Here is a 25573-nt window from a genome sequence, read left to right on the forward strand (position 1 = left end):
AGACGCCTCCTCGTCATTTCTACCGCCGATCTAACACTTCCGCCATTTGGTTATATTTTTTCCTGTGACAAAGTTGCTACGTCTTTCCTCTCATGCCTGTTAAACTGATCTTTGCCTATTATTTAGTAATATTTTAGTTGGTATTTATTTATATCTGGACTACTGCACATAACTTCTAACATTGTCCATCTGTTATCTGCTTTTCATTTTATATTCCACCTACTACATTTGTCTTTATTCCGACATTACTTATGTATCTGCAATGACCCTGGATGTGTGTTAGTTTTAAAAATTATACATTGCATTCCCTGATTTTCACATTTATACCTTTATTTCCATTAAATTTTAACCTTTACTTTCATAATTTTATTTCTACTTTGCCCTGTGTATTACTGTGCTACATTGTTCCAGCAGCTTATTTTTAACAGATACTCAAAACATCAGTTTTATTAACTTAATACAAAATTGGACCAGAGTATCTTAAAATATTTCAGAGATGAGACTGCAACAGGAGACAGGTATTTCTCAAAGAAACAGATGGTAGAAATTTCTACGTTTCAATTTCTAAGTTTCAAGCAATTTCATCAGCTGATTTTGAAAGAGAAGAAGGAAATATATTTTCTTAACGGGCTTCCATTTACCAGTTTCCATTTTCTTGTAAAAATGAATTATAAAGTAAAAAGCATTCATTGCATTTTTAATTAGCACTCCACAACTTTAAAAACCAATCACTAACCTGTTGTCCTAAAACCCTAAACTTTTTTTTAATTATAAGAAGTGATAAAACCTGAGAAGCAATTCATAGCAATCTGATATCATTGTTAAGAAACAGCTGATAAAAATGGATTGATTACACTTTATTGATTACCTTGTTCCTACAGAGCTTGCAATTTGGATTTTCAAAAGATGTTCTCTTTATATTATTTGTATCTTCCCAATTTGCATTTTTCAACTTGAAAACCCAAGATTTTATAAAGCAGAGCTTGGGAAACTGGATGCCAGGAGCAAATCCTCATTCCTTTGCATATTTTTCTGACATTGGTTCAATGTATACCCGCCTGGCTATGCCCAAATTAGGGTAGGGATCTACCGATACCTCTTTATGGCAGAAAGGGAGTAGTAGTAGTAATAAATACATGATTCACTCACAAATGCACATCTCTAGATTGAATTTTTATTCCCCATCTACATCAGAGAATGAAAACAAGCACTATTTCACTTGGGGAAACAACAATATCAGCGCCAAACTTGGCTGCAACCCACCCCCAAGATATTTGTCCATTTTGAAAAGATTGGTTCAACATAACTCATCCTAACCATTAGTTGTTCGACAGTAAGGCTTATATCAAGTATTCAGGTTGTGAATATTAAATACATCAGGCAATCAATCTCTTCACCTGCCTTATTAAGGCATTTGAAAACCATCTTCGTCTCTGCAATGCTCATCCGACCATTGAATTTATTTTTTGCTGTCCACCTGTAACGTGTCTAACCCTTAGAAATCATGAAATACTTTGTGTTGGCCAGTTATGTCCTTGGCTTAGAAATGCTGCACCCTGGAAAAATAAAGAAGCTGGAAGCACCATCTACTTCAATTTATCTGACTCCCATAACAGCTATGTCTAAGTCTACAGTATGACTTCTTAAAAAAAGTTTGGCATCAATCAGAAGTGGATTTCAGCACATCCACCAAAAAGCCCCTGGACAGATCAGATATGTTCATATAGGGCTATGGGAAACATTTCTGAAGTATCGTGGGATACTTATCAAGAAAAGCAACTGAGTCAGATCAGGACGTCTGAGGTATTTGATGTACTTCCTCCTGCAACTTCAAACTGCCTTTTTCTTTTGCAGACAGCCAAAAAACAGCCAACTCATTGATGTTATATCATCCCTTGGACAGCTCATGGAAATTCTGCAGCTAACACACAATTCCAACTGCTGTCTAACATCTCCCAGCACCAGAAAGATTCTTAAGGGCTGTTAGTGACCAATATTTTTTTTTAAAAAAAATGAAAATACTTAGAATGCACCATATAGACAAGAGATTATATCTTGTTCTACCTGAATCTGATTATACTGTGCACAATGCATTTTCATTATCCTGAGATACTACCATGTTTTTACCTGGCATGGTAAGCTAGGAGGACTATATCATATCACACAGGTGATCTCACAATTCTGCTATAGAAGGTGGTCTATGTTTTTCCTAACTATTCATCCAATTACCTATTAGCGGTTCTCCTACATATAATTTGTTTCACAAAACGAAGTTAAAGTTTTGTAAACATTTATATTTATCTAAACCTATTCATCTGAGTAGTCCTTGGGTGTTAATCAGTTGCTGATAGCTGGCTATATATCATGTAAAGTAGTGCAACTCTTCCTAATTTTAGAATGTGTATACCTGAAAATAGGACAATAAAAAACATATTCTCCATATTTGGAGATGGGAGGAGAATCGTAATAGTTTATTCTCAGCGTAATGCACATCAGAAGATCTAGTTTAATTTTCCTATTAAGATGAAGTCCTATATATAATAATTAAACACAAATGATGTTTCAAGTTTTACAATTGTTTTGTCGAAGGCATCTTCCTAGTGCTTCTAAGGAAAACAAAAACAGGCCACCATGAATGTTCTACTAGAAACCAAAAGAAAAAAGTAGTAGGATTTGCTGATAAATTAATAAAGGCTTTATCTCCACAAAGCTGTTCAGTTATGGCACAAGTGATAGAGGTGTTTGCAAAGCACCAGCCAAGGCTTAAGGTTAATCACCCTTTCTAAAGGCATTCATTCCACAAGAACCAATCTACCAAATTCTTATTCTACCGTACTACAATTGTAACAAACATCTGGAATTCAGTCACTCATATTGGACATTTCTGATGCATTCAACATTTTTTTTTTTTGGTTTTGAGTATAGGACCCATAGTCATATCCTTCACGTTTTAAGACTGTTACAAATCTGAATCTTTATTGTTCTGAAATGATAGAAACTTAAGACAAAAACCTCCAATTTTCAGTCTCAGAAGTGTGTGGTTCAATGCCCTTTTCATGTGTAACAAGGCTTCCTTTAAAAATAAAAGGAAAAAAAAATGACTAAAGTTCATAAGGATGTGAACGCAATCCTTGGTTTTGAATCAGTGTTTGTAGATTTTGGGCATCGCAAGATCCAGCATTCTCTTCACCGCTGCTCTTGCTATGATGCTTGGCGATCCTTTTGCCATTCCACAAATTCATCAAGAAGAACAGGCCCTGGGAGGGAGAAATGGCAATTACAAACTCCAGTACTTCAGAGGAAATTCAGATTTTCTGGCAGTGGCAAAGACAACATATTCCAAAGTGGATGATCAATCATTCTTTTAATTAATTTGTTGTGCTTTTATGCCACTTCATTTTGACTCTAAGATCTAGGAGTTCTGCAAACAAACAAGAAAGCAATCTACTATCATTAGAACCTTAGGCAAGACATTCTTTTTTTTAAGCTGATGCTGAAAATTAAGATTTTTTTTTGACACAGTTTGGTGATTTATAACCAGGCCTAATGAAGAAACGTGTCCTAACATACAATATAGACTTTTCTTCCCTTGTGGCCAAGACATATTCTTTGCATTTTTGCAAAGCCATACAATGTTAGCTGAAAATATGCTGATATATAATTGTTTTATTTAAAAACAAGCCAACAGCTGAAGCAGAAGGCAACACAGGGAAAGAATTCTTGAAACAATGTTCTACACTGTACTACTCCAGAGAGAAAGCATGGAAAATGGACTATAATGACAATACTAACCAAACTTAATCGACTCTACCTCATGTTATTTGCCAATATATAGTACTCTGCAACTACATTGCCAGCCTATTGCTACTGGTAGCAGAGATATTTTTTTAAATACTAGGATTGGAAAAATGTTGGTTTTTTATTTTAAGCAGAGAAAAAGATAATACTTCTATTTATGGAAGAAATAGGAACACAATTAATCTTCTTCTTTTCCCCAATTCTTACTGCTAAAAATGAACCCTGGCCCAATTTATCCACTTCAGAATTAGGCCCTGTCCATGCATTAGCATTGGATCTTCCATTAGTAAATGTTCAGAATGGCAACTATGTATTTTGATTATAAGCTGACATATATGGGCCTCCTTTGAGCAGAGATTGCTAATCTTTCTGACTTTTTCCCTCCTTCTACAAATAGTGACAGGTAGTAATATTTTTGTGTAGAATGACCGTTGGCTTACCTGAACGGTCGTTCTCTGGGCACTGCGGGAGAGTCCAAGCATGGGTTAAATACAGTCTATCTGCCCTAGGACTGAGTAGATTTTTCTTTAACCATGCCTCCTTTGCCTCATTGAGGTCAGTTTAAAAACAAAGGTCTTATCCGCTGCAGGACGCCCTACAGAATTCTAACCATGACAAGGATTCTTGGACACCTAGTTAAACCCTGGGCGGGTTTGGTTGATTTTGGTGATTAGGTTTAGAAACTTTATTAATTGACTTTTATTTAAAAGATGTTATAAAGGTGTAATGTTATTGGAGGATTTTTTGAAATAGCTAATGAATGCCATTATGTGGTTGTGTCCTTAAGTATGAATGATTTGAGGTAAAAGCATGTTCAAATAATTGTAGTCAAATGAGAATTGTGGTACATTGATAGTAAGATATACAAAGATTTTTGATTTAAAGTGTATAATCTAATATGAACTATAAGTAATGACTGTAGAAGAAATGCACGAAAGTTATCTGTAACCAATCGACATGCTTTCTACAAGATGTAATGAAGGATCATTCTTTTTTGTGCTTTTGTTCAATTAAAATAAAATAAAATAAAAATTTCAAAAAGAAAGGTGGTGGGATTTTAATTAAATGTCTTAAATGAAATGGAATACAGGTAATTCTTGATTTACAACTATACTTGGGCCGAGCATTATGATTAAGTTGTGGGGGTTGTTAAGCAGCCCACTATGAGACCACATCCAAATTTTATTAGATTTGTGGCAGTTGTTCAGTGAATGGTGTGGTTGTGAAGCAAACACGACAGTCATTAAGGATGTTGGCTGAACCCATTTTTACCAATAGCCATTTTGTTCCTGGAAGTAAATGCTGGAAATTGACAAAAAAAAAGCCAAAAATCATGGTCTCAGGATTCTGCAAACAGACATAGTTGGTTGCTGAGTGCCAAAATGCAATCATGTGACCATGGCCAGGTGTGTGAGGATGGGTGGGTAGCCAGGATTGGGACGGGATTTCAATAGGTTTGGGGTATAATTAGAAATGCTGCTTCAATCTACAAAAGTCTTATCTAATTCAGTGTTTCCCAACCTTGGCAACTTGAAGATGTCCGGACTTCAACTCCCAGAATTCCCCAGCCAGCATTCGCTGGCTGGGGAATTCTGGGAGTTGAAGTCCGGACATCTTCAAGTTGCCAAGGTTGGGAAACACTGATCTAGTTTATCTTCCAGGTATCTTCAGGACCACCTCTTCCAGGTGGAAGTAATCTAATCAGCATGCTTGCTTATTTCTTTATTTAGCACACGACAAAAATGTTAAAAAGCATATCACAATTACATTCTCAACCAGCAAATATGAATCTATTTACTCTTTTTAGTGTGGTCGCCGTTCCTGATGCACATCAGTTAAAAGGACAGAAGGCCTGTTGCTCTAGGCTACCTCTAAAGTCTAGGTGGCATCAACTTTGAGAACTTTCCAGAAAGTTACTAAATCAGGAACCTTTTAATTGTAATTTATTGCTATATCATGATTTTTAAAAAAATCCTATAAATATGATTTCTTCTGGTTTTATTGACTGGATTGTATTATGATTTTGGTTTATTTATGCTATAAACTATCAGCAGTATAGAAATATAATAAATAATACATACACACACATGCAGCTATTAAAGATCAAGACATGTGCAAAGAAATGCATATGTGTACTTTTTACAGTTTTTATCATCTGAAGGAAGGCAACAAAGACTTGTTAAATATCATAAAAACATCTTTGAAAAGGAAATGGTAGAGGTGATGTAGCAAAACAAATAACAGTCCAACATATCAATCCACAATATTATCTAGTCACGAAACACAAGCAGGCAAAGTCCCATAATTCAAGAACATTCAACGGAGTCCTTCGGGATTGGGCGGCCTATAAATTTATTAAATCAAATCAATTCATATACTATCCTTGTAGTTACTCAATATTATGTTGGGAATGCCATTGTTTTTGACTGATTCATACAGATACAAAAAATCAATTAAACTAGACTTTTAAAGTTTTATATACCCTGAAGCACCATAGAAATGAATGTGTTCAATGGTTCCACCACAAAACCGCGGTAGACAAAAGCGCGCTCGACGAAAGTGCGTACGTGATGTCATCACAGCGTGACGAAAACATCGCGCTGTGAGCGGTAAATTTAAAATTAAAGCAAAAACCTTACCCTAACCCCCCCAAACCTAACCCTAAACCTAACCCTTAATCTAACCCTTAACCTAACGCTAAACCTAACGCTAACTCTTAACCTAACGCTAAACCTAACCCTAACACTTAACGTAACCCTAAACCTAACCCTAACCCTTAACCTAACCCTAAACCTAACCCTAAACCTAACCCTTACCTTTATGTGAATCGGCTTGCTTTAATTTTATTTTAATTTCAATTTATTTTTTATTTTTTTCGTCGCGCTGCTGATGACGTCAGGTACACGCTTTCGTCGAGCGCGGTTTTGTCTACCGCGGTTTTGACGGGTCACGGTGTTCAATAAGTGCAAAGCTCCAAAAGGAGATTAAAATGAGATGTTATATCAGATTAAATTTATTCTTAAGGAAGGCAACCTGCATAATTATATTCTCCCTATTGTAGAAAACAGAAGAAGTTTAAGAATATCTTTAATTATAAATAGCAATAGCATTTAGATTTCTATACTGCTTCACAGGGTTTTACAGGCTTTTCTAAGCGGTTTACAGAGTCAGCATATTGCCCCCAACAACCTGGGTCCTCATTTTACTGACCTTGGAAGGATGGAAGGCTGAGTCAACCTTCAGAATCGAGCTGCTGAACTGCTTGCAGCTGTAACAACAGTAACAGTAGCCTGCAGTACTGCATTCTAACCACTGTGCCACCATGGCTCTTATATAGGTATAAATCAGGGTGAAATTCAGCAGGTTCTGGAGAACTGGTAATTTTGAGTAGCTCAGAGAACCGGCAAATACCACCTCTGGCTGGCCCCAGAGTGGGGTGGGAATGGGGATTTTGCAGTATCCTTCCCCTACCACGCCTACCAAGCAACGCCCACATAACCGTTAGTAAAAAAAAATGAAATTCACCACTGGTGTATGTATATATGTATATATGTATATGTGTGTATATGTGCATGTGTATATATATATATACACATACATATATTGTTGTATTTGTGCTGATAAATAAATAAAGGGAGACTTTATTCAGCACAAATACAACAAAATGTAACAAAAAGGCAACAGTAAAAATATTGGGTTTCTACCTGGATGGTCTCTTGTGACGAGCCGAAGGACAGAGAATGGAAGTAGTGATCTTCCTCCCATATTTGGGCCTACCGGGGGTTGTAAAAAAAATCTAATATATATGTATGTATGTATGTATGTATTTATTTATTTATTTGTCTTGTATGCTGCCCACTCCCGGAGGACTCCGGGCGGCTCACAAAAGACAAGGGAAAGGGGGGAAACGAGACAAAGACAACATATTAAAAACAAAACCAACATTCACAATTTCCGTGGAGGTAGATGCTTCTCAGCTCCCCCCAGCCAGCTGGAGCAGCCAGGACTTGATGGCTTTGCGGAAGGCCGGTAAGGGTGTATGTATGTATGTATGTATGTATGTATGTATGTATGTATGTATGTATGTATGTATGTATATATATATATATATATATATATATATATATATATACCCTTAGATATATATCTCTACACACACACACACACACACACACACACACACACACACACACACACACATATACATACCTATGTATCAAAACATGCTGACCAGCATATATGAAACATTTTTGTATATTAACGTTAACTGGGTCGGATGCTATTATTTTTATATGTGATTCCAACACTGTATCCCTCTAGATCTAGATCTAAATAATATCCAAGTACAATATTGTATTAATCTGAAAGAAATGTTATGTACCAAGCTCAAACAATAATTAGGAGAATTCCAAGAATGAAATAAAACTTGGATCTCTGGGAAGGAATCAATTTGTGTTCTGTCTGTTTTGAGTATTGCAATTTAGTTGTTATTTGGAGGCTTGTGACAGGGCTGCTATGCATCATATTTTGCCCAGGCTAAGCAGTACAATTTATTGGCTTATACTGCACCTATTGATGAAGGAAATAAGTTTTAAATATTGAGAAGACAGAAGCAGTAAATCACACAGCCAAACAAAAGAAGGTTGATTATAGCTGCATCTTTTACCTCTTACACCTGCCTTACCACCCTTACCTTTTTAAGTTTGCTATGGTTGGTGGCCTCCTGTGTTGTATTGTGTTTCACTTTGTAGACATATAACACAATGCTGTATGTGTCAATACTAGTTTCAGTGAAACACAAATGTCAATAATGTTGCTGAGATAGTTATATTTTTAGTAAAATATTGGAACTGGTTGACTTCTTAAATGTATGTGCAAGTTATACTTTGTGTATGAATGTTTTCACATTGTCATAAAGTTATTAATCAAATGTGACTCATCTAAGCATCAGTAGTTATCTTATTTTCTGCAGCCTGCAACCATTCCCAGTGCCAGCAAAAATACTAGGAAAATAAAATTCAGTGGCTCTGTAGAGTTGAATTTGGCAAGAATGGTAAATAAAAAAATGAGAATGCAAACAAATCCAGTAATGCTTACAACATCAACCAAGACAATGGCTTCTTTGAAGAAAAGAAAAAATCAGAACATTAAAAAAAACCTTGTAGGTCAGATGTACTAACTGAAAGAAAATAATTAAAATATTCATCTGGTTTTCTTAATCTGTAATCTGTTGGGTTCATTTAAGGACAATAATCCTCTTTTTTCTATTGGGTGGTACTGGTTGTAATAAGCATCTAATTTAGATTTTTCAGTGGAAAAAGAAGTTATGTTTTCATAGCTAATTTTTAAATTTTCAGAAATTATTCAGCAGTAAGCAACATTCCGCATGGAGTATCATTGCTTGTGTGGCCCTGAGTAAAAATAGAAGAGCAACAATTGGTCCTGAGTTATCACTCTTTCTCATGGGAAAACCACTAAAATTTCAGAGTTGTTTTTCAAAAGGTACACTGAACAGTTAAGCAATTTTTGTTTCCACTAACATGCTACAGCAAAGTCTTTTGGTGTAACATTACAAGCAGGGGTGTTTTGTTCCAAGCTTGAAATTAAACATACATCAAACAAACTTCTATAATTCTACCCAAACCTCCTATTCGTGTTTTTTGTTTTCATATGAATGTTACTCTTTCAATCTCTTTAGAACTCTAATGGAAACTGAAACTTGCAGCTGGAACCCTAAACAAATAATGAATGTAGAATACTCACATGCCCCATCTTCATCGTAGTTGCTAAGATCCGCATGGACAGTTCTACTGAATTCTAACACATTGTACCACTGATCTTTGTTAATTACTTTGTATTTTGACTGCTGCAGAAAAATAAGAAATGTTATCATTTGATATACTGTGCCATACATTACAAGTATTATATACTTTTAAAAGGTAACAGTCTACAGCGTATCAAGAAATGCTTGAAGAAAAAGTGAATTTAATCTAAATCTATTTAAAATAGATTTCCATTTTAAATTGCCAACTATCATTGCCTTTATTTTGAGAGAGCTATTTGGCAGAGAATAATGTACTAAAAATGCATACATTTGTTCTGAAATACAAAAGGTGTATTGAAAATCTAAAATCATAAAAATTAAAAAGCATGAAAATTTGCAGAGGACAGTTAGCATATAATGTGTGAAGGTGGATTAAAACATTAACATAGTTTGATTTTTTTTCTAATACATTCCTACCTCCAAGTATTGGTAAAACACTGAAAACAGTGGCCATGTCCTTCCAAGAAGAAGTGCTAACATAGATTTCGCTGTGTCAATATCAAGACTTCGTTGGTCTTTATCCTATACAGGTTAAAAAAAGTGCAATTTAGAAAATGTATAAATGCACAATTAAATCATTATTTTCTTAGATGATTCACTTACCCTTGCAAAGTCAAATGCATATCTGTAGATATTCTTAAATGTTGAAATGTCATTCAGTTGGGATCGCAAAAAATCAAATTTACTTTGAAGCTTTTCTGTACCGTCACATCTTAAATTAAAAAGTAAAATAGTTATATGTCAAATATTTTGGGAAAGGAAATGTGTGTATGTATGATATAATATTTACTTGTTATTAGACTCCACGGATCTCATGCCCGTGACCCCCAAGTCATTTTCTACAGCCTACAATGTCTCTAATCTTATCTGCTTGTACATTAAATCAGAAATTCTCTATTGTTTAGTACATTTCAACATATTATTTCTGAATTTTGAGCACTTCTCAGAAGACAAAATGAAAATGAAAGGAATAAAATCTCCAATTTTGATTTGGATTTTATGTACTGCATTAGATGTGTGGCTAACCTGGGATAGGGCTAAGGTTTTTTTAAATTGAACAAATTTATGTTTAATGGAAGTCTGTGATACTCTAAGTTTTTTAGTTTTTTGTCTCAACAGACCCTTTTGCTTTAGTGTATGAGAAGGCTTTAGTATTCAGGCCCTGCTTTCTGTCTTTTTTCAGATTCAGGGAAATATTAATTAATCAAATACAGAAAATGGGAGCATTTTCCCATGTATGTAATCATTCTCCCTTTCTGTTTATTAAAATTGGCAATTTAATGGTAGCTTTTAGAGGAGATCTGAAGATTACATCCAAGACATGGGGGGAGGGGTAACACAATTAAAAATATACAAGGCATAATTTCTTAAAATAAAAAATAAATAAAGTTCTTTCAAAAATTCAAATGCTTTCATTGTATAAATGAATACCTTGAGAATAAACTTGGGAAACTGCTCTATTCAGAACAGCATAACAAGTACAAGAGCTTCATGATCCCAGTATCTAGGCATAAATGGCTAATGGATTCTACCCTGCAGCCTTCAGTACTCTAAGTTAACTGTAACACCAACAATAAAAGATACTCTTGCTTCAACTGATGAGGTTACCCAGTTAGGATAATGAAACGTCTGCAAGAAAACAAATGAGCTCAGAGAGCACCAAGGACCCCTCATTTCAACCCTGCTACAAACATTCTCCTTTATACGCAATTTGGGAGTCCTCCTGGACCCACAGCTGACGTTAGAACATCACTTGTCGGCTGTGACCAGGGGGGGCCTTTGTCCAGGTTTGCCTGGTGTACCAGTTGCAACCCTATCTGGACCGGGAGGCCCTTCGGATGGTCACTCACGCCCTCATCACCTCAAGACTGGATTACTGTAACGCGCTCTACATGGGGCTGCCTTTGAAGAGTGTTCGAAGACTTCAGTTAGTTCAGAATGCAACCATGCGAGCGATAGTGGGGGTAACTAGGTACACCCACGTTACACCTCTCCTCCGCGAGCTGCACTGGCTTCCTATTGGTCTCCGGACACGTTTCAAGGTGCTAGTCGTTGCTTTTAAAGCCCTACATGGTTTAGGACCTGGCTACCTGAGAGACCGCCTCTTGCCATTTACCTCCCAGAGACCTATAAGATCGCACAGATTAGGCCTCCTCCGGATTCCATCCGCCGGTCAATGTTGGCTGGCAACTCCCCCGGGGAGAGCCTTCTCTGTAGCTGCTCCGGCCCTATGGAACGATCTCCCCGTGGAGATCCGGACCCTTACTACTCTCCCGGCCTTCCGCAAAGCGATTAAGACCTGGCTGGTCCAGCAGGCCTGGGGCTGTTGATTTATCCAGCCCCACTTTAAGTTATATGAATGTTGTGCGATTTTAATTGTCTGTTCTTTTTAATTTTTATATGTTCCCCCTCCCTACTTTATCTGTAAGCCGCCCTGAGTTTCTCGAGAGTGGGCGGCATACAAATCCTAATAAACGTAAACGTTATAGATATGAGTATGATGTAACTATTTACAGCTCACCACTTTGTTTTAGAATTTTGAAGCTAATTTGGTTCTATTTCTGTCTCTTCTTTCTTTTTTGGTTGGAAAACACCCAGCCAAGCGGGGGAGGAGGGGGAGATCAAGAACAAATTTGGCTTCAGATTGAACTCGATCCAGATCCCCAGAACCTTCAGACCCTGGGACAGAACCAGAGACAGTGTCACTTGGACAACCCAGGGCCAAGATATATAACTGAGTGTACTGGTGATACTGCACTCCATGCTGATGGATGACCTTCCCCAGGAGCTCCATATAGATGTTCAAAAGGAAAGGGGAGAGTTACATCACAAAATACGGTCTCAGAATACTCTCCCACTATAATACTAACTAAAACTGGATTTAAATGAAGGAGAATCACCATTAGAGAATGTCTGTCCCTCCCACTACACTGGTGCAGGAGGTTATCATGGTCATTGTGTGACAGATCAAGATCAAGAAAGGCTACAATTGATGCATTACCCCATCCTAAAGCTGACAGCAACATGACCCATTGGGTCATCACTTCAGAGCTACTTCCTTATTTAAACAGAGAAACAGAATGATCAAGGACAAAAAAGTAGTGGAAGCATGAGCATGGCCCTCTCACAGAGAATGGTGCAAGAGAGCTTACCTGCTTCCATGGTTTCCAGAGTTCTGGACTGGGAATGGTCTACTGAATTTCTGGCTAGCAGATGGCAGCACTATAGTGACCACAAATTTGCCAAATTTCAATCTCACAGGAGTCATAGATCCAGGATTTTGGATGCCTTCTCTAAATTAACCCGTTTGAAGTATCTTGGTTCAAATATTATTGCCCTACGATGTACTTTTTTACTCAGGTTACAGACGGGAGAATTTTAGTAGTATACAGTGGCATGTGCATATGTATCAAAATATTTTGACATATCAAAGAGAACTTAAAATAGAAATTCTTACTGTAATGAGGTCATTCCCTTTAGCCACTCTTCTTTTGTAAAAAAACCCATGCTTTCAGCCTCTAGTTTCCAGGCTAAAACTAGCATAATAATCTGTAAAGGAATAAAGGAATAAAAGTGGGCTCAGAGAGGAGGAAAAAAAACAAAATTTACAAGAAACATTTTTTTAAAAACAGTGGTTGGCCGCAAAAGTTGTTCAACAGTCCAAATTGCTACTTTTTTCAAATGTGTCGGGACTACAACTCTCAGAACCTTGCTGACAACTGAATTTCCATTTCTATTTACTTTATTAGTTTATTTACTTAATCCAGTTTGTACATCGCTTGGCTCCCAATGACTGTGGATGGTTCACAAAAAATATGCAAAAGTATAAAACAATAAAAATACAACAAAAGTAGAAGTTGGCAAAACCAGGCAGCCGCAAACACACACACACTTCTTGAATGGAACTACACTCATCTTAAGCAAAAGGCTGGGCAAGAGACAGGTCTTCAAGGCCTCCCAAATGCAAGAAGAGGATAGCTTCATCTGAAGCCTCTATAAGAAATTATACCAAAACCTTTCCTGCTCTGCCCCCCATAGCATTAAAATGTTCTCCCTAATTGCTTGGAAAGCCATCACTGCAGGAAGTGCCTGATCCTACCTTTTGAAAACCTTTTCAGACTATCTCCATTGTTTTAGAATGTCATACCCTCAGAAATGCATCAGAGATGCATCACGCACTGTCCTTTTGGAGTTATCAAAACAATTCATCAAAGCAAATAAAATGCTACAAATACTTTTGGTGCCAACAAAGCAATATTATTGATTGATACCAATCGATAGTAGGTTTTGGGTGGCCAACATTATTATTTTTTGTTCCCCGATGGTGTACTGCTTTTGATTTTTATCTGGTGCTTGGAGAGCTATTAAAAGATCTTTTCCTATAACTGTAAGAAAGCCTCCACTTAACCTTGCAACGTTAAAATGATCAAAAATGTCCCCTGGACTAGGCAGTTGCAGTAGCTGCAACTTTTTAAAATACCTGCATCTTTTTTTAGGGTCATGCAGCTGCTCACTATACCAGAATCCCAAGGAAAGGTATACCTTTGCATACTCTTAACTTTGGAAGAAAATATAAAAACATAGGGGTATTATACAGGAAGTAGTTTCAGCACTTTAAGATCTGCCCATGCCCAAATGTATTAAGAAATTGATTCCAGTTGTAAAATTGAAATAGTTAAAAAAAACCACAACTTTTTAAAGTTTGTAATTTGCTAATTCGTGACAGTAAAATTAAGAAAGAGCAGAAAACACAATGTAACCAAATAATGGACAATACTTTAAAAACTTATATTAGCTATTTCGTGGCTTACATTTTCAGGTTCAACACCAATATCTTCACAGAATTTTTCCATTCCTTCAGGTCCTACAACTTCATCATCACCTTCAAAAGAAAAAAAGGCATATACTATATGAATTTATACTTGCCTCACTCAATGGCCCATCATAGCCAAAGCTGGAGTAAGATGGGAAAGAACAGAGAAAAGCAGCAGACTGTACTCATGAGTCATTTCAGAGTTGCATACAGTTTCCTAATTACACCATATTCCATATTCCAGAAGTTTTACTGAGATCAGTTTCTGCCATCCAATGTTCAGTTCCAGTTTTGAATGATTAATTTGCATTACAAAAGAACACATAAGGTATGCTCATACACATACCGTATTTTCACGACCATAAGCCGCACTGAAAATCCTAAAATTTGATCAAAAACCGGCAGTGCGGCTTATAACCCGATGCGCTTTATGTATGGAAAAAGATCGAAAATCTCTCCCTCCCGATTTTACGCTCAAACTTGAAGCTCGCAAGCGAATGACCGCGCGCAGCCACGCACACGTCCCTCTGGTCTCTCCCTCTCAATTTTACGCTCAAACTGGAAGCTCTCCCACACGTCCCTCTGGTCTCTCCCTCTCAATTTTACGCTCAAACTGGAAGCTCTCGCACACGTCCCTCGGGTCTCTCCCTCTCAATTTTACGCTCAAACTGGAAGTTCTCCCACACGTCCCTCTGGTCTCTCCCTCTCAATTTTACGCTCAAACTGGAAGCTCTCCCACACGTCCCTCTGGTCTCTCCCTCTCAATTTTACGCTCAAACTGGAAGCTCTCGCACACGTCCCTCGGGTCTCTCCCTCTCAATTTTACGCTCAAACTGGAAGCTCTCGCACACGTCCCTTGGGTCTCTCCCTCTCAATTTTACGCTCAAACTGGAAGTTCTCCCACACGTCCCTCTGGTCTCTCCCTCTCAATTTGCAAGCAAATGACCGCGCGCAGGCACGCACACCTCCCTCGTGTGGGAGAGCTTCCAGTTTGAGCGTAAAATTGAGAGGGAGAGACCCGAGGGACGTGTGGGAGAGCTTCCAGTTTGAGCGTAAAATTGAGAGGGAGAGACCCGAGGGACGTGTGGGAGAGCTTCCAGTTTGAGCGTAAAATTGAGAGGGAGAGACCAGAGGGACGTGTGCGAGAGCTTCCAGTTTGAGCGTAAAATTGAGAGGGAGAGACCAGAGGGACGTGTGCGAGAGCTTCCAGTTTGAGCGTAAAATTGAGAGGGAGAGACTCGAGGGACGTGTGCGAGAGCTTCCAGTTTGAACGTAAAATCAAGAGGGAGATTCAGATTCAGTTCGTGGGAGATATTTGGTGCGCTTCTTTGAAAATCTCCCTCCCAATTCTGCCCAACGCCTCCCCGACCTTACTGGACGAACGGTGCGGGGGTGTGTGTATCATGTAGTGCGGAGTGCGAGGAGTGGCAGATGTTGCAAAAAAAACGTGCGGCTTATAACCCGGTGCGCTTTATATATGAAAAAAGTTTGAAAAATTAACGTTAACTGATACTGCGGCTTATAATCCGGTGCGGCTTTTGGTCGTGAAAATACGGTATGTGTGCATTTGAAGCAGACTCTAGATTTGCCCATCTCTCTATAATAGGAGACGTATGATGTTCATACAATTATAAAGAATGACTGATATCATTTAAGGATTTCAGCATCAGATTAGTATTTTTTCTATTAATATAGAAAGATGGAAAAATCTAAAGGGTTTTTGCAGTGTATCTGTTTATGTAACAAGTACTCATTCATTTTGCAAACAAAATATTTTTAAAAAATTGCAGTTCATAGTGCAACTGAATATATCTTTCTCTTCTCTAACAAATCCAGGTTTCTGCAGCGTTACATTTTTCTGAGATAAAGAATGTTTTTCTGGTGTGACTTTGTATTCCTGCTGTCCTGGATAAATAAATAATAATCTCATGCAACTGGACCTTAATGTGTTTAATTTTGACCAGTCACTGTTCCTCAACCCAACTTGCTTTTCTGAGAGGATGAAATGCTTTGAATCCATGTTTATGTGAAGAAAAACATAAAAAAAGGAAGACATGTATTTTGGCTTCATAAAAATAAATTATTCCTCTGTTTTAGCTGGCAGGCATACCTAGGCTGATGAGGACACTCTATGTACTAAACCATAGTTTGCTCAAATGAGGTTTGTTGAATAAGCAACACTTAGTGTGGATCATATATTTCGTTAAGCCATTAACCTTAGTTTTCAAGTTTCCATGGATAGATTTATACCATTCACCTACCCAGAGCCAAACAAATCAGAATATTCAGTTTAAAAATTATAATATAGCTCAATATGTGAACAGAATTTCACACCTGAGAAATTCCTGTGTATGTTCATTTCTCTAACCCGAGAACACTCTTTCTTTTAAAATACAAGTACTCCTCGACTTACAACAGTTCATTTAGTGACCGTTCAATTACAACAGCACTGAAAAAAGTGACTTATGACTGTGTTCAACACTTACAACTGTTGCAGTATCCCCATAGTCACGTGATCCAAATTCAGATGCTTGGCAACTGATTCATATTTATGATGGTTGCAGTTTCCTGGGGTCATATGATCACTTTTTGTGACCTTCTTAGAAGCAAAGTCAATGGGAAAGCCAGATTCACTTAACAACCGTGTTACTAACTTGACAACTGCAGTGATTCACTTAACAACCGAGGCACGAAAGATCGTAAAATGAGGCAAAATTCACTTAACAAATGTTTCACTTAGCAACAAAAATTTTGGGCTCAATTGTGGTCGTAAGTCAAGGGCTACCTATAGTGTGGTGACACCAGTCACATTATATTTGAACATTTTTAAACAAATGGTTAGTTTCACATTAAAGAGGATGTAAGCAGAGCGCAGTCTTAGTATTACTAAGCACCAGTAATTGCATTAACCATGCATTAGTTACATACCTGCATATTCATAAAACCAAGCCAGGCACTTCTTGCTTGAAAAATGCTCCTCACCACTTATCACTTTATTGGAAGCTGCCGACCTGCAATAACTTAAATACATATTAAAAAGATGTTGGTAAACTTGCTATTACTTCAAAAAATCCTGAATTATGGCTTATTAATAGATAACATCTAGAAAATACTTAAATTTACAGCTTTAATTTATTACTTTTTACATATTTTCTAGGAAGCAAACCATACTTTCTTTCGAAGTACAAAAGTGATGTCTTTTTTTTCTTTTCTGGATATTCTCACAACCCATTTTAAAGTTTAAAGAATTAACAAGCTGTGCAACAGACTGATTTAGTTGTTTTATTCTGTCAATAAGTTTTTTTAATCACTAATTTGCAAAACATCTTGACATTATAATATACATTTATAATTCAGAAACAAAGGCCCCTCACAAAAATCTTTAACATAAGTTTCAATAACTTTTGCATGGAACAAATGGATTCCACTTATAGTAGATGATCCTAAAGGTAACAGTGGCCCAAGTCAAGCCACATAGGCTTTTCCAGATATATCTATCATCAATGTGAACTGGGCCAAGAAACCTACCAGCAATGCAACTCCTGCAACAATCATTATTCTGCTAATCTGTAGGTAAATGGCTGCATTCTATGACACAGCTGCAACTCAGTGATTCCTGTGTAAATTGCAGTAGTTTAACTGAGAGATGACAAAGATATAAATAAGCCTTGGCACCTCTGGACCATGCAAGGATGCAACTGGAATACCAAACAAAGATTCTGAAAGGATTTTAGGTCACAGCTGCTATCTCCTGTTCCACAAGGAACATGCGTCCAAGAAGACCTCAGATTACAGATCTACTTCGGCAAAAATCAATTGTATTAGAATACATGGAAGAGTTCATGGATTCTGTGCCAACAAAAGCTCTGTCTTGCTGCAGTTAACTCCAAATCTACCACCTCATTCATTCTCTTATAGCCTCCAGGATAAAGACCTAAAACTAGATATCATCAGCATGTTATGAAACGTAACTGCAACATAATGAATAATCTCTCCACTGGGTTGGTTTAGATATTAAATAAAATAGGCAATGGAGCTGAATCTTTGAGCAGCTCCTACTGGAAACTCAAGGTGATACTCTATCAAAACTGATTAGAAGCACATTAAGGAATAAGCAAAACCGCTATAAGACTAAGGTTTGATCCCCAAGCCATACTGATGGTCCAAAATTATACCAAGTATGATGATACTGAATGCTGAGAAATGTAACAAGTCATGTATAAGAGTAGCTGATGCAGTTTCCCTCCCATCCCCAAGTATAAACCCAAATGGAAAAAATCCAGACCATTTCATCTAGGAACTTGTATACTTAACTCCAACCACTTCATCCACCTTATTAAAAAGGGTATCTGCCAGAAATTATTTAGGGCAACCAAGTGAATGATGGCTTGAGAATAAGTTATACTACCACCTTTTTCAAGGGTGGTATGATCTCCTTCCTCAAGAAGACGTTCATCCTCTGTATCAATATCTTAATTCCTTTTCTGGCCACATATATCAGGCAGGAAGAGCAGTGATTTAATTTGCAGGCACCTGAGCTTATCCCACAGAGGAACCAGTATGCTTCCTCATGAGGTAGAGGCTTGAAGGAATCCCAGATGACCTTGCAAGATGTTAGGCCTGACATCTCATGAGATCATGCCCATGACAACATGTTTTGATAATTATTCCATTTTTAAATACATTAGTATAAAAGTAAATTCTATTAAATTCAAGATGTCTTAACATTTCAACTTGACAACATTTTCCTTATTGTGATACATGAGTCATATTTTAAAGGCCATGTAATAATATGTGCCTGTCTGCAGAAAGTAATGTTTACCATAACTGAAAGCCTATTCTAGATGACATTCAACATTCATACTCAGAACTAAAAATATAAGCCAAAATTGTACTGTACTGATCTGTCACAGTTGGGAAACATCTAAACACTTGATCTATTATGTTTTGAGCTTCAGAAGCTTTCAGACAAATTGGAATTGATTCAAAGAAAGGCTAAAAGACAATTGCTAAGAAACTATGTGCTAAATCCTATAAAAAACCGAGAAAAATGGGCACATCCACCTCTCAGAAAAATAATGGGGTGATGCAATTTATTGTTTACTGTGGCAGAATGCAATACCACAATAAGGATCTTAAGTAATAGGAAGCAGATTCCAATTAAGGAAACCATCCTGCAGTAAAAGAAGTAGAATGAATTGAGTAGTGAAATTGCATTAGATGTGTTCAACCTAAGGATGGACTAGAGAATTCTGTCAGGGCTCTTTAATTTGTATTCCTACACAAAGTAGAGACTGAATGTAATCTTATACATGACACTTAGCAGCTGTAAAGGCAAGCAATTAGAAAGCTAATTGAAGGCATTTAATTCATTTTACCTGCCCTTGAGTGATTCAGTATTTACTATGCTTGTAATACAAAACTGAGGGCAAGTGTTACTACCATTTAAAACTCTGGCAATTGTAGCTCACATATATATTCATTATATTCATTTATATTGTAGTCTTCACAGTATGTTAAGCTACTTACAAAATGGCTGCTATAATAAATGATAAAACACATCATTTATTATACATAAATCTGGGAAATGTTGCTTCTTTTTCTCTTCTTTCTACCTATTCTTTACTCTCTAATCTTTTGATGAACATTTCCAAAAAAACCAGCACATCATCTTTCATTTCTTAAAGAACATCTAACTACCTGAAATAGCCTGTGCTATTTTTCTTTCTATAATGCTTTCTATAATGATTTTTAGCAAGTTGCAGAAAGCTATTTTCTTCTACTTTAAACCACTACACTAACTGTGATTTCATTTCATCTCTTTTTCAAGAAATCTAAGTAGCAATAAGCTAAAATGAAGTGCAATTTCATATGGAGAATGTCATGGCTGCATCTGCAATCTCAGGTGTTACTATTTCAAGGCATCCTTTTCCATTAGAACTAGATCTGAAGCATCTGTCCGACTATTAAATAGGATGTTCGTTCAATAGATAATACTATGTTTAGTCCAATATATACACTTTCACTATTGATTGTAGAAAGTTTTAACTCTGCAATTCTAGAGTTATGGTCCACATAACAGTTTAGTTGGTATTCAAGGAACAGGTAGAATATGTTTGAGATTCTAACAACACAATTCTATCCATGTATATTTTAGAAGTCTGTCATGCTGAATTTAACAGTATTTGCACTTCTAAATAAGTAGCAGGTTTAGGAGAGCAAAGTGAGAGAACAGTAGAGTTACCTTGCCTTTTTATAGTAGACTGAAAAAGCTTTGGACTTTGGGGCCAATGTTTATGGTTCTGAACAGAATTCAACTTTTACATTGATTATCAATCAACTGGCAAACATTTCTGCAAATATATCCAATAACTTATATTTTTAAATAAAACACTGATTCATTACCACACAATATATAAGCAGAGAAACTACGAAAGAGATGTATCAATGTATTCCTTTCTAGTGTAAACTTTTAAGATGTTATGACAAAATCCATGCTTTAGCTATCATTTTCATATAATTTGTCTCTAATAGTGTTAAAAAGATGAAGTCTGTAAAAATTTTTATACATTTGATGAAGTGTAATTCTTTAGGCACTTTCATTATACCTTAACTTGTACTTGAAAAATAATGGGTACAGAATAATTGGGGTAAATGAACATGTTAACTTTTTCTGTTCAATTATGTCAGATTTTCAGAAACTGGCTGGACAATTCCCTGAAGTTTTCTTGGCAAGGTTTTTCCAAAAGTGGTTTGCCTTCTTCCTAGAGCTAAAAAAAAATGTGACTAGTCCAAGATCAGCCAGCTGGATTTGTGCCCAAGGCAGAACTAGAACTCTCCCAGTTTCTATCCTCATGCCTTAGCCACTATACCAAGCTGCCTCTCTGCAACAGAGTAAAAATATAAAAAAGCACATACGATTAATCAATCTACCCAAAAATGGATGTCCCTAAGCAACTAAGATTAAAAACAAAAAACCCTAGTGGAATATCATTGCTTTAACAATTTTATGTAGGGGATGGTACTTCATGAACCTGGGGACTGGGCAAAGAATTCCAAAGTGCTGGGAGGCACATCACGGTGCCCAATATTAAATCCTGAAAGGTCTGTACTTATCAAGAAAGAAAATTTCAAGTTAAGAGATAGTGAAATCTGCCTGGCCTTCATTCAGTATATACGACAACTTGCTTCTCCAACCATCTAGAAAAAATCAAAATATGCACACGTACACATTCACTTTTCAGAGTGGATGGCATATAAATTTATTATATTGTGTATGCGTGTAATGTTTTATATATATATCTAAAATATAATTAATTAGTATGTGTGTGTGTGTGTGTGTGTGTGTGTGTATGTATGTATGTATGTATGTATGTATGTATATATATATATATATATATATATATATATATATATATATATATATATATATATATATATATATATATAATTGTGCATACATATCTATGTATGTTTGTGTCTGTGTGTATACATGTACACATACACACTTATACATATATGTTTATGTATAAATGAAATCAGCTGAAGCTGAAATTACACTATTTCCTAACCAGCCTCCTTACAAACATGTTGGGCTGCAACTCCCATCATCATAAGGCAACATGTTCTATTTTATCCTGTCCATAGGGACCTGGAGAAGGATAAGCAGGGGAGGAGCAAATAACACATGCAACATGATGTCAGCAAGCAAATTGCAGAATTTATATACTTGACTGGATGGCATTTCATCCTTCATATAATAACACATGCTGTTATTTTAACACCATGTGCTTTGTTGTAGATGCCATGGTAGGGTCTTGGTTGGGGGAAAATGACTTTACTACTCTTCATTACAAATCATTCAAGGATTTTAAAATCACTAGTGCAGATCAAGCAGACTAGGAGCTGAGGAAGGCCTCTTGAAACTTTAGTCATTGTCAAGAGCAGCTTTCCCCTACCTGGATGCTCCCCAGGATGTTCACAATTTCAGCTCCCATACAACCCAGCCAAGCAAGGCATTGAATTCTTGCTAATGGGGTAAACTTAACCCATCATACCTGGGAGGCAGCACTTGGGGAGAAAGTTGCTACAGGATCACCAGTAAACCTACCAGCCCCTTCAGGCAAGAGCAGTAAGAAGGGGAGAAAAAAAAGTCATCCTAAGACAGTAATGGCGAACCTTTTCGGCACTGAGTGCCCAAACTGGAACGTGCATGCAGAGCACCAGAAACCCGAAGGCCAGTTGCCCTGCATGCACATGCTTGTTTTTTGGGCGGTTTCTGGCCATTTTCCGGGCTGTTTTCAGACCATTTTTCAGGCCGTTTTCTGGCATGCCGGAAACCAGAAGAGCAGTTGGTGACGGCACGCGTGCCTAGAGAGGACTCTGCATGCCACCTCTGGCATACACGCCATAGGTTCGCCATCACGACCCTAAGAAATATGCAATTCTGGCCACTTCCTAAAGAGAGAGAAAAAGACCATGGATGGATGAGAGGAAGCAATTAGCTGAAAGGCAGATTCAATGGTGTGTGTGTGTTGTGTGTGTGTGTAGTGGGGGCCTGGTGGCTGTAACTGACATCTCCATCCTTTCTTACCTGTCTCAGAAAAAGAGGACTAGCCATTGTGGGAGGTGGGGATGGAAGGACCCCCCCTCAAATCAGAGGGGATCAAAAAAAGAAGGAGCTAGTCTCCTCTTCCTCCCCCCTTAGGAGGGTCTCTGAATCCGCCTTCCCGGAAAGGAGACCCCCCCCACCCCTCCCTTGACTCGCTTGGGCGGCCCCAGAGCCACAGTAGGGCCTGTCCCGCTGGCAGATCCGGTACCTGCTGATTTTACATTTCTTGAGGCCCGACTCGTCGCCCGCCTGCCCCGAAGATTTGCGTTTTTTTTTCACGGGCATCTCCTCTGTTCACCGTAGAGCGCAGCGAGCGAGAGACGAGGGGAGCCAGGCCCTCCAGCGTGCCCCCCCCTCCTCTTCCCGGGTGATGAGAGCGACCGCCGCCGCCTCTTCCGTCCTCGGCTGTAGCTGCCGCCGCGCAGCGCTTCAGTTCTCCGGCCCCTTTGCCTTTTCCCTCGGCTCGGCTGATGCTGCTACCGCCGGGGTGCCGCCAGGGCAAGCGCGGGATGGGGGTGTCACACGGACCGTTCGGGCGCTGAGGTAGAAAGCAGCCGCGGCGGCGACGGCGGCGGGGAAAAGCCGGCAAAGCGCAGAGGAGTCGCGAGCGCGTTGCGCCGCCCTGACACGAAGAGGCGGGAGCAGGAAGTGACAGCAACGCGCCTTCGCCGCCGCCCCCTTCGACTGGCACCCGCTCGCCCCGCCTCCTCCAGGGCGGAGCTAAGAGACGGCGCCGACGCGGGGATTAGCCCCGCCTTCCGGGAGCGTTTGCACGCGTCACTGGAAAGAGGTTGTGACGTGGATGGAGGCGGCCGGGGATGGGGGCGCCGTCAATTTCTCCCTGGGGTGGTTCGCTTTCCCCAGACGGGCGTGATCGGGCACCGTCCTACCTTATTCGGGAGAGGATTTTTCGGAAGTCAAAGGGAACTACAGTTCTCGACTTACAACAGAGGTCCCCAAACTTGGCAACTTTTAAGACTGGTAGACTTCAACTCCCAGAATTCTCCAGCTGTGCTGGCTGGAGAATTCTGGGAGTTGAAGTCCACCAGTCTTAAAAGTTGCCATGTTTGAAGATCTCTGACTTACAGCATTATCCTTCACAGTTACACGTGGGCTGAAAAGAAAGTGACTTTAGGACCATTTTTTCACTCTTCCAACCATTGCAGCATCCCCATGGAAATGTGATTTGCATTTGGATGCTTGACAACTGAACACATTTACTCCCAGGGTTGTGTGATCCCCTTTTGTGAATTTCTGACTGGCAAACTCAATGGGGAAACCAGATTCCCCTGTGTTATTAATTTAACCGTCGTGATTCACTTAACAAATGTGTCCAGAAAAGTCATAAATTGGAGCAAAACTCACTTAGCCACATAGGTTTTGGGCTCATATGTGGTCCTACATTGAGGACTACCTGTGTTCCCAGCTACTGATTGGGTTTTCATCTCATGCCCAGCCATGGTTAGCGTGTTTGGTTTATTTCTAACTAAACTATACTTTGCTGAGCCTGCAAAAATTAAGTTATGCTTTAAATAGTTGGAGGTCAAAGTATGTAAACCATATGATGGAAGCTGAATCCCATTTATAGCATTGTTACTTTTAATATGGTATACAGTCGTAAAAATATACATGTCTTTTGATTTGTATGCCACCCAGAGTTACATGCCCAGAATTTTAGAAAATGCTTAATTTATTTTATTTTAAAACATATTGTTGGGCGAGACATTTTCACTCAACTTTAGAAAGAGGGCAAGGGTAAAATCACTTCTGAAAATATTGCCTAGAAAACTGCAGGGACTTTTAGTTGCCAGGAGTCAAAATGACCTGGAATCAAAAATAAATAAATGTTGTACTTTTAAGTGTAAAGGAATTTAAAGAGGCCATTGGGGAAGATATGAAAGAACTGTTGAGAAGATGTATGCAGAAAAGACTGTACACAGTTGAGATAGAAGCAACCTTGAGAAAAAAATGATTTTGTTCAGTTTCAGTACAGCATAAGACAGGCAGATAAAAACTTGGCAGGTTTTCAGTATTTTCTTACTTTATTCTACAACAATAAAGTATGCAGCATTCTTGGAATCCCTGCAGTCTTTCCTGACTTGGCCTACCTTGAAAGGCTGACATCAGTGTTTGAAAGCCTGAACAGTGGTGAACAAAATCAAGGCATGCTTTCATCTGTTTTTCCAGTAAAGGAGAATATCAAAATTTCTTTATGGTAAGATAATTAGAGTAATATGAATGGCGAAAGACAAAGGAATTTGTATTATATTATGCTGTATCATTTAGAGTGGTATATATAATAACTCTCCCCAATTTGTTATCCTCCAGATGTATTAAAGGGCGTTCCCATGATACCACACCTGGAATATGACATTTGAAGGGTGATGATTCTAAACAGCATCATGTTGGGACAGGCACTGTAAGGTCTCAGTGAGAAAAGAATACTTAATTATTTGGATTCAGTTTAAAAGATAGTTAAAAAAACATCAATCTTTTCCTTGATGACAAAACTGTACAAGCATTAAAT

At 38.1% G+C, this 25573-nt stretch overlaps 1 protein-coding gene across 1 annotated transcript; it reads right to left on the reverse strand.

Moving 5' to 3' along the window:
* Positions 1-1160: 1160 nt before the first annotated feature.
* On the reverse strand, positions 1161-23685 carry DCUN1D5 (defective in cullin neddylation 1 domain containing 5). The gene is made up of 8 exons (XM_014060235.2): positions 23255-23685; positions 17364-17455; positions 14434-14504; positions 13080-13171; positions 10226-10334; positions 10040-10144; positions 9562-9664; positions 1161-3257 (listed from the first exon to the last, which is right to left on the reverse strand). Exons 1-8 carry the CDS (start codon positions 23329-23331, stop codon positions 3202-3204), a joined length of 705 nt encoding a protein of 234 aa, XP_013915710.1. The 5' UTR covers positions 23332-23685; the 3' UTR covers positions 1161-3201.
* Between the last annotated feature and the right edge of the window lie 1888 nt (positions 23686-25573).

Source organism: Thamnophis sirtalis, unplaced genomic scaffold, assembly GCF_051295495.1.
Source record: "Thamnophis sirtalis isolate CommonGarterSnake01/CBP01778 unplaced genomic scaffold, rThaSir2_p1.2 scaffold_8, whole genome shotgun sequence".
NCBI classification, from domain to species: domain Eukaryota; kingdom Metazoa; phylum Chordata; class Lepidosauria; order Squamata; family Natricidae; genus Thamnophis; species Thamnophis sirtalis.

Excerpts from the sequence above, each read along its gene's own strand:
- DCUN1D5 (XM_014060235.2), bottom strand. The coding sequence starts at position 23,331 with ATGCCCGTGAAAAAAAAACGCAAATCTTCGGGGCAGGCGGGCGACGAG. Across the intron at positions 10,145-10,225 it reads ATGCATTTGACTTTGCAAGG|GATAAAGACCAACGAAGTCT; the intron begins GTAAGTGAATCA and ends TAACCTGTATAG. Across the intron at positions 3,258-9,561 it reads CTACGATGAAGATGGGGCAT|GGCCTGTTCTTCTTGATGAA; the intron begins GTGAGTATTCTA and ends TCTCCCTCCCAG.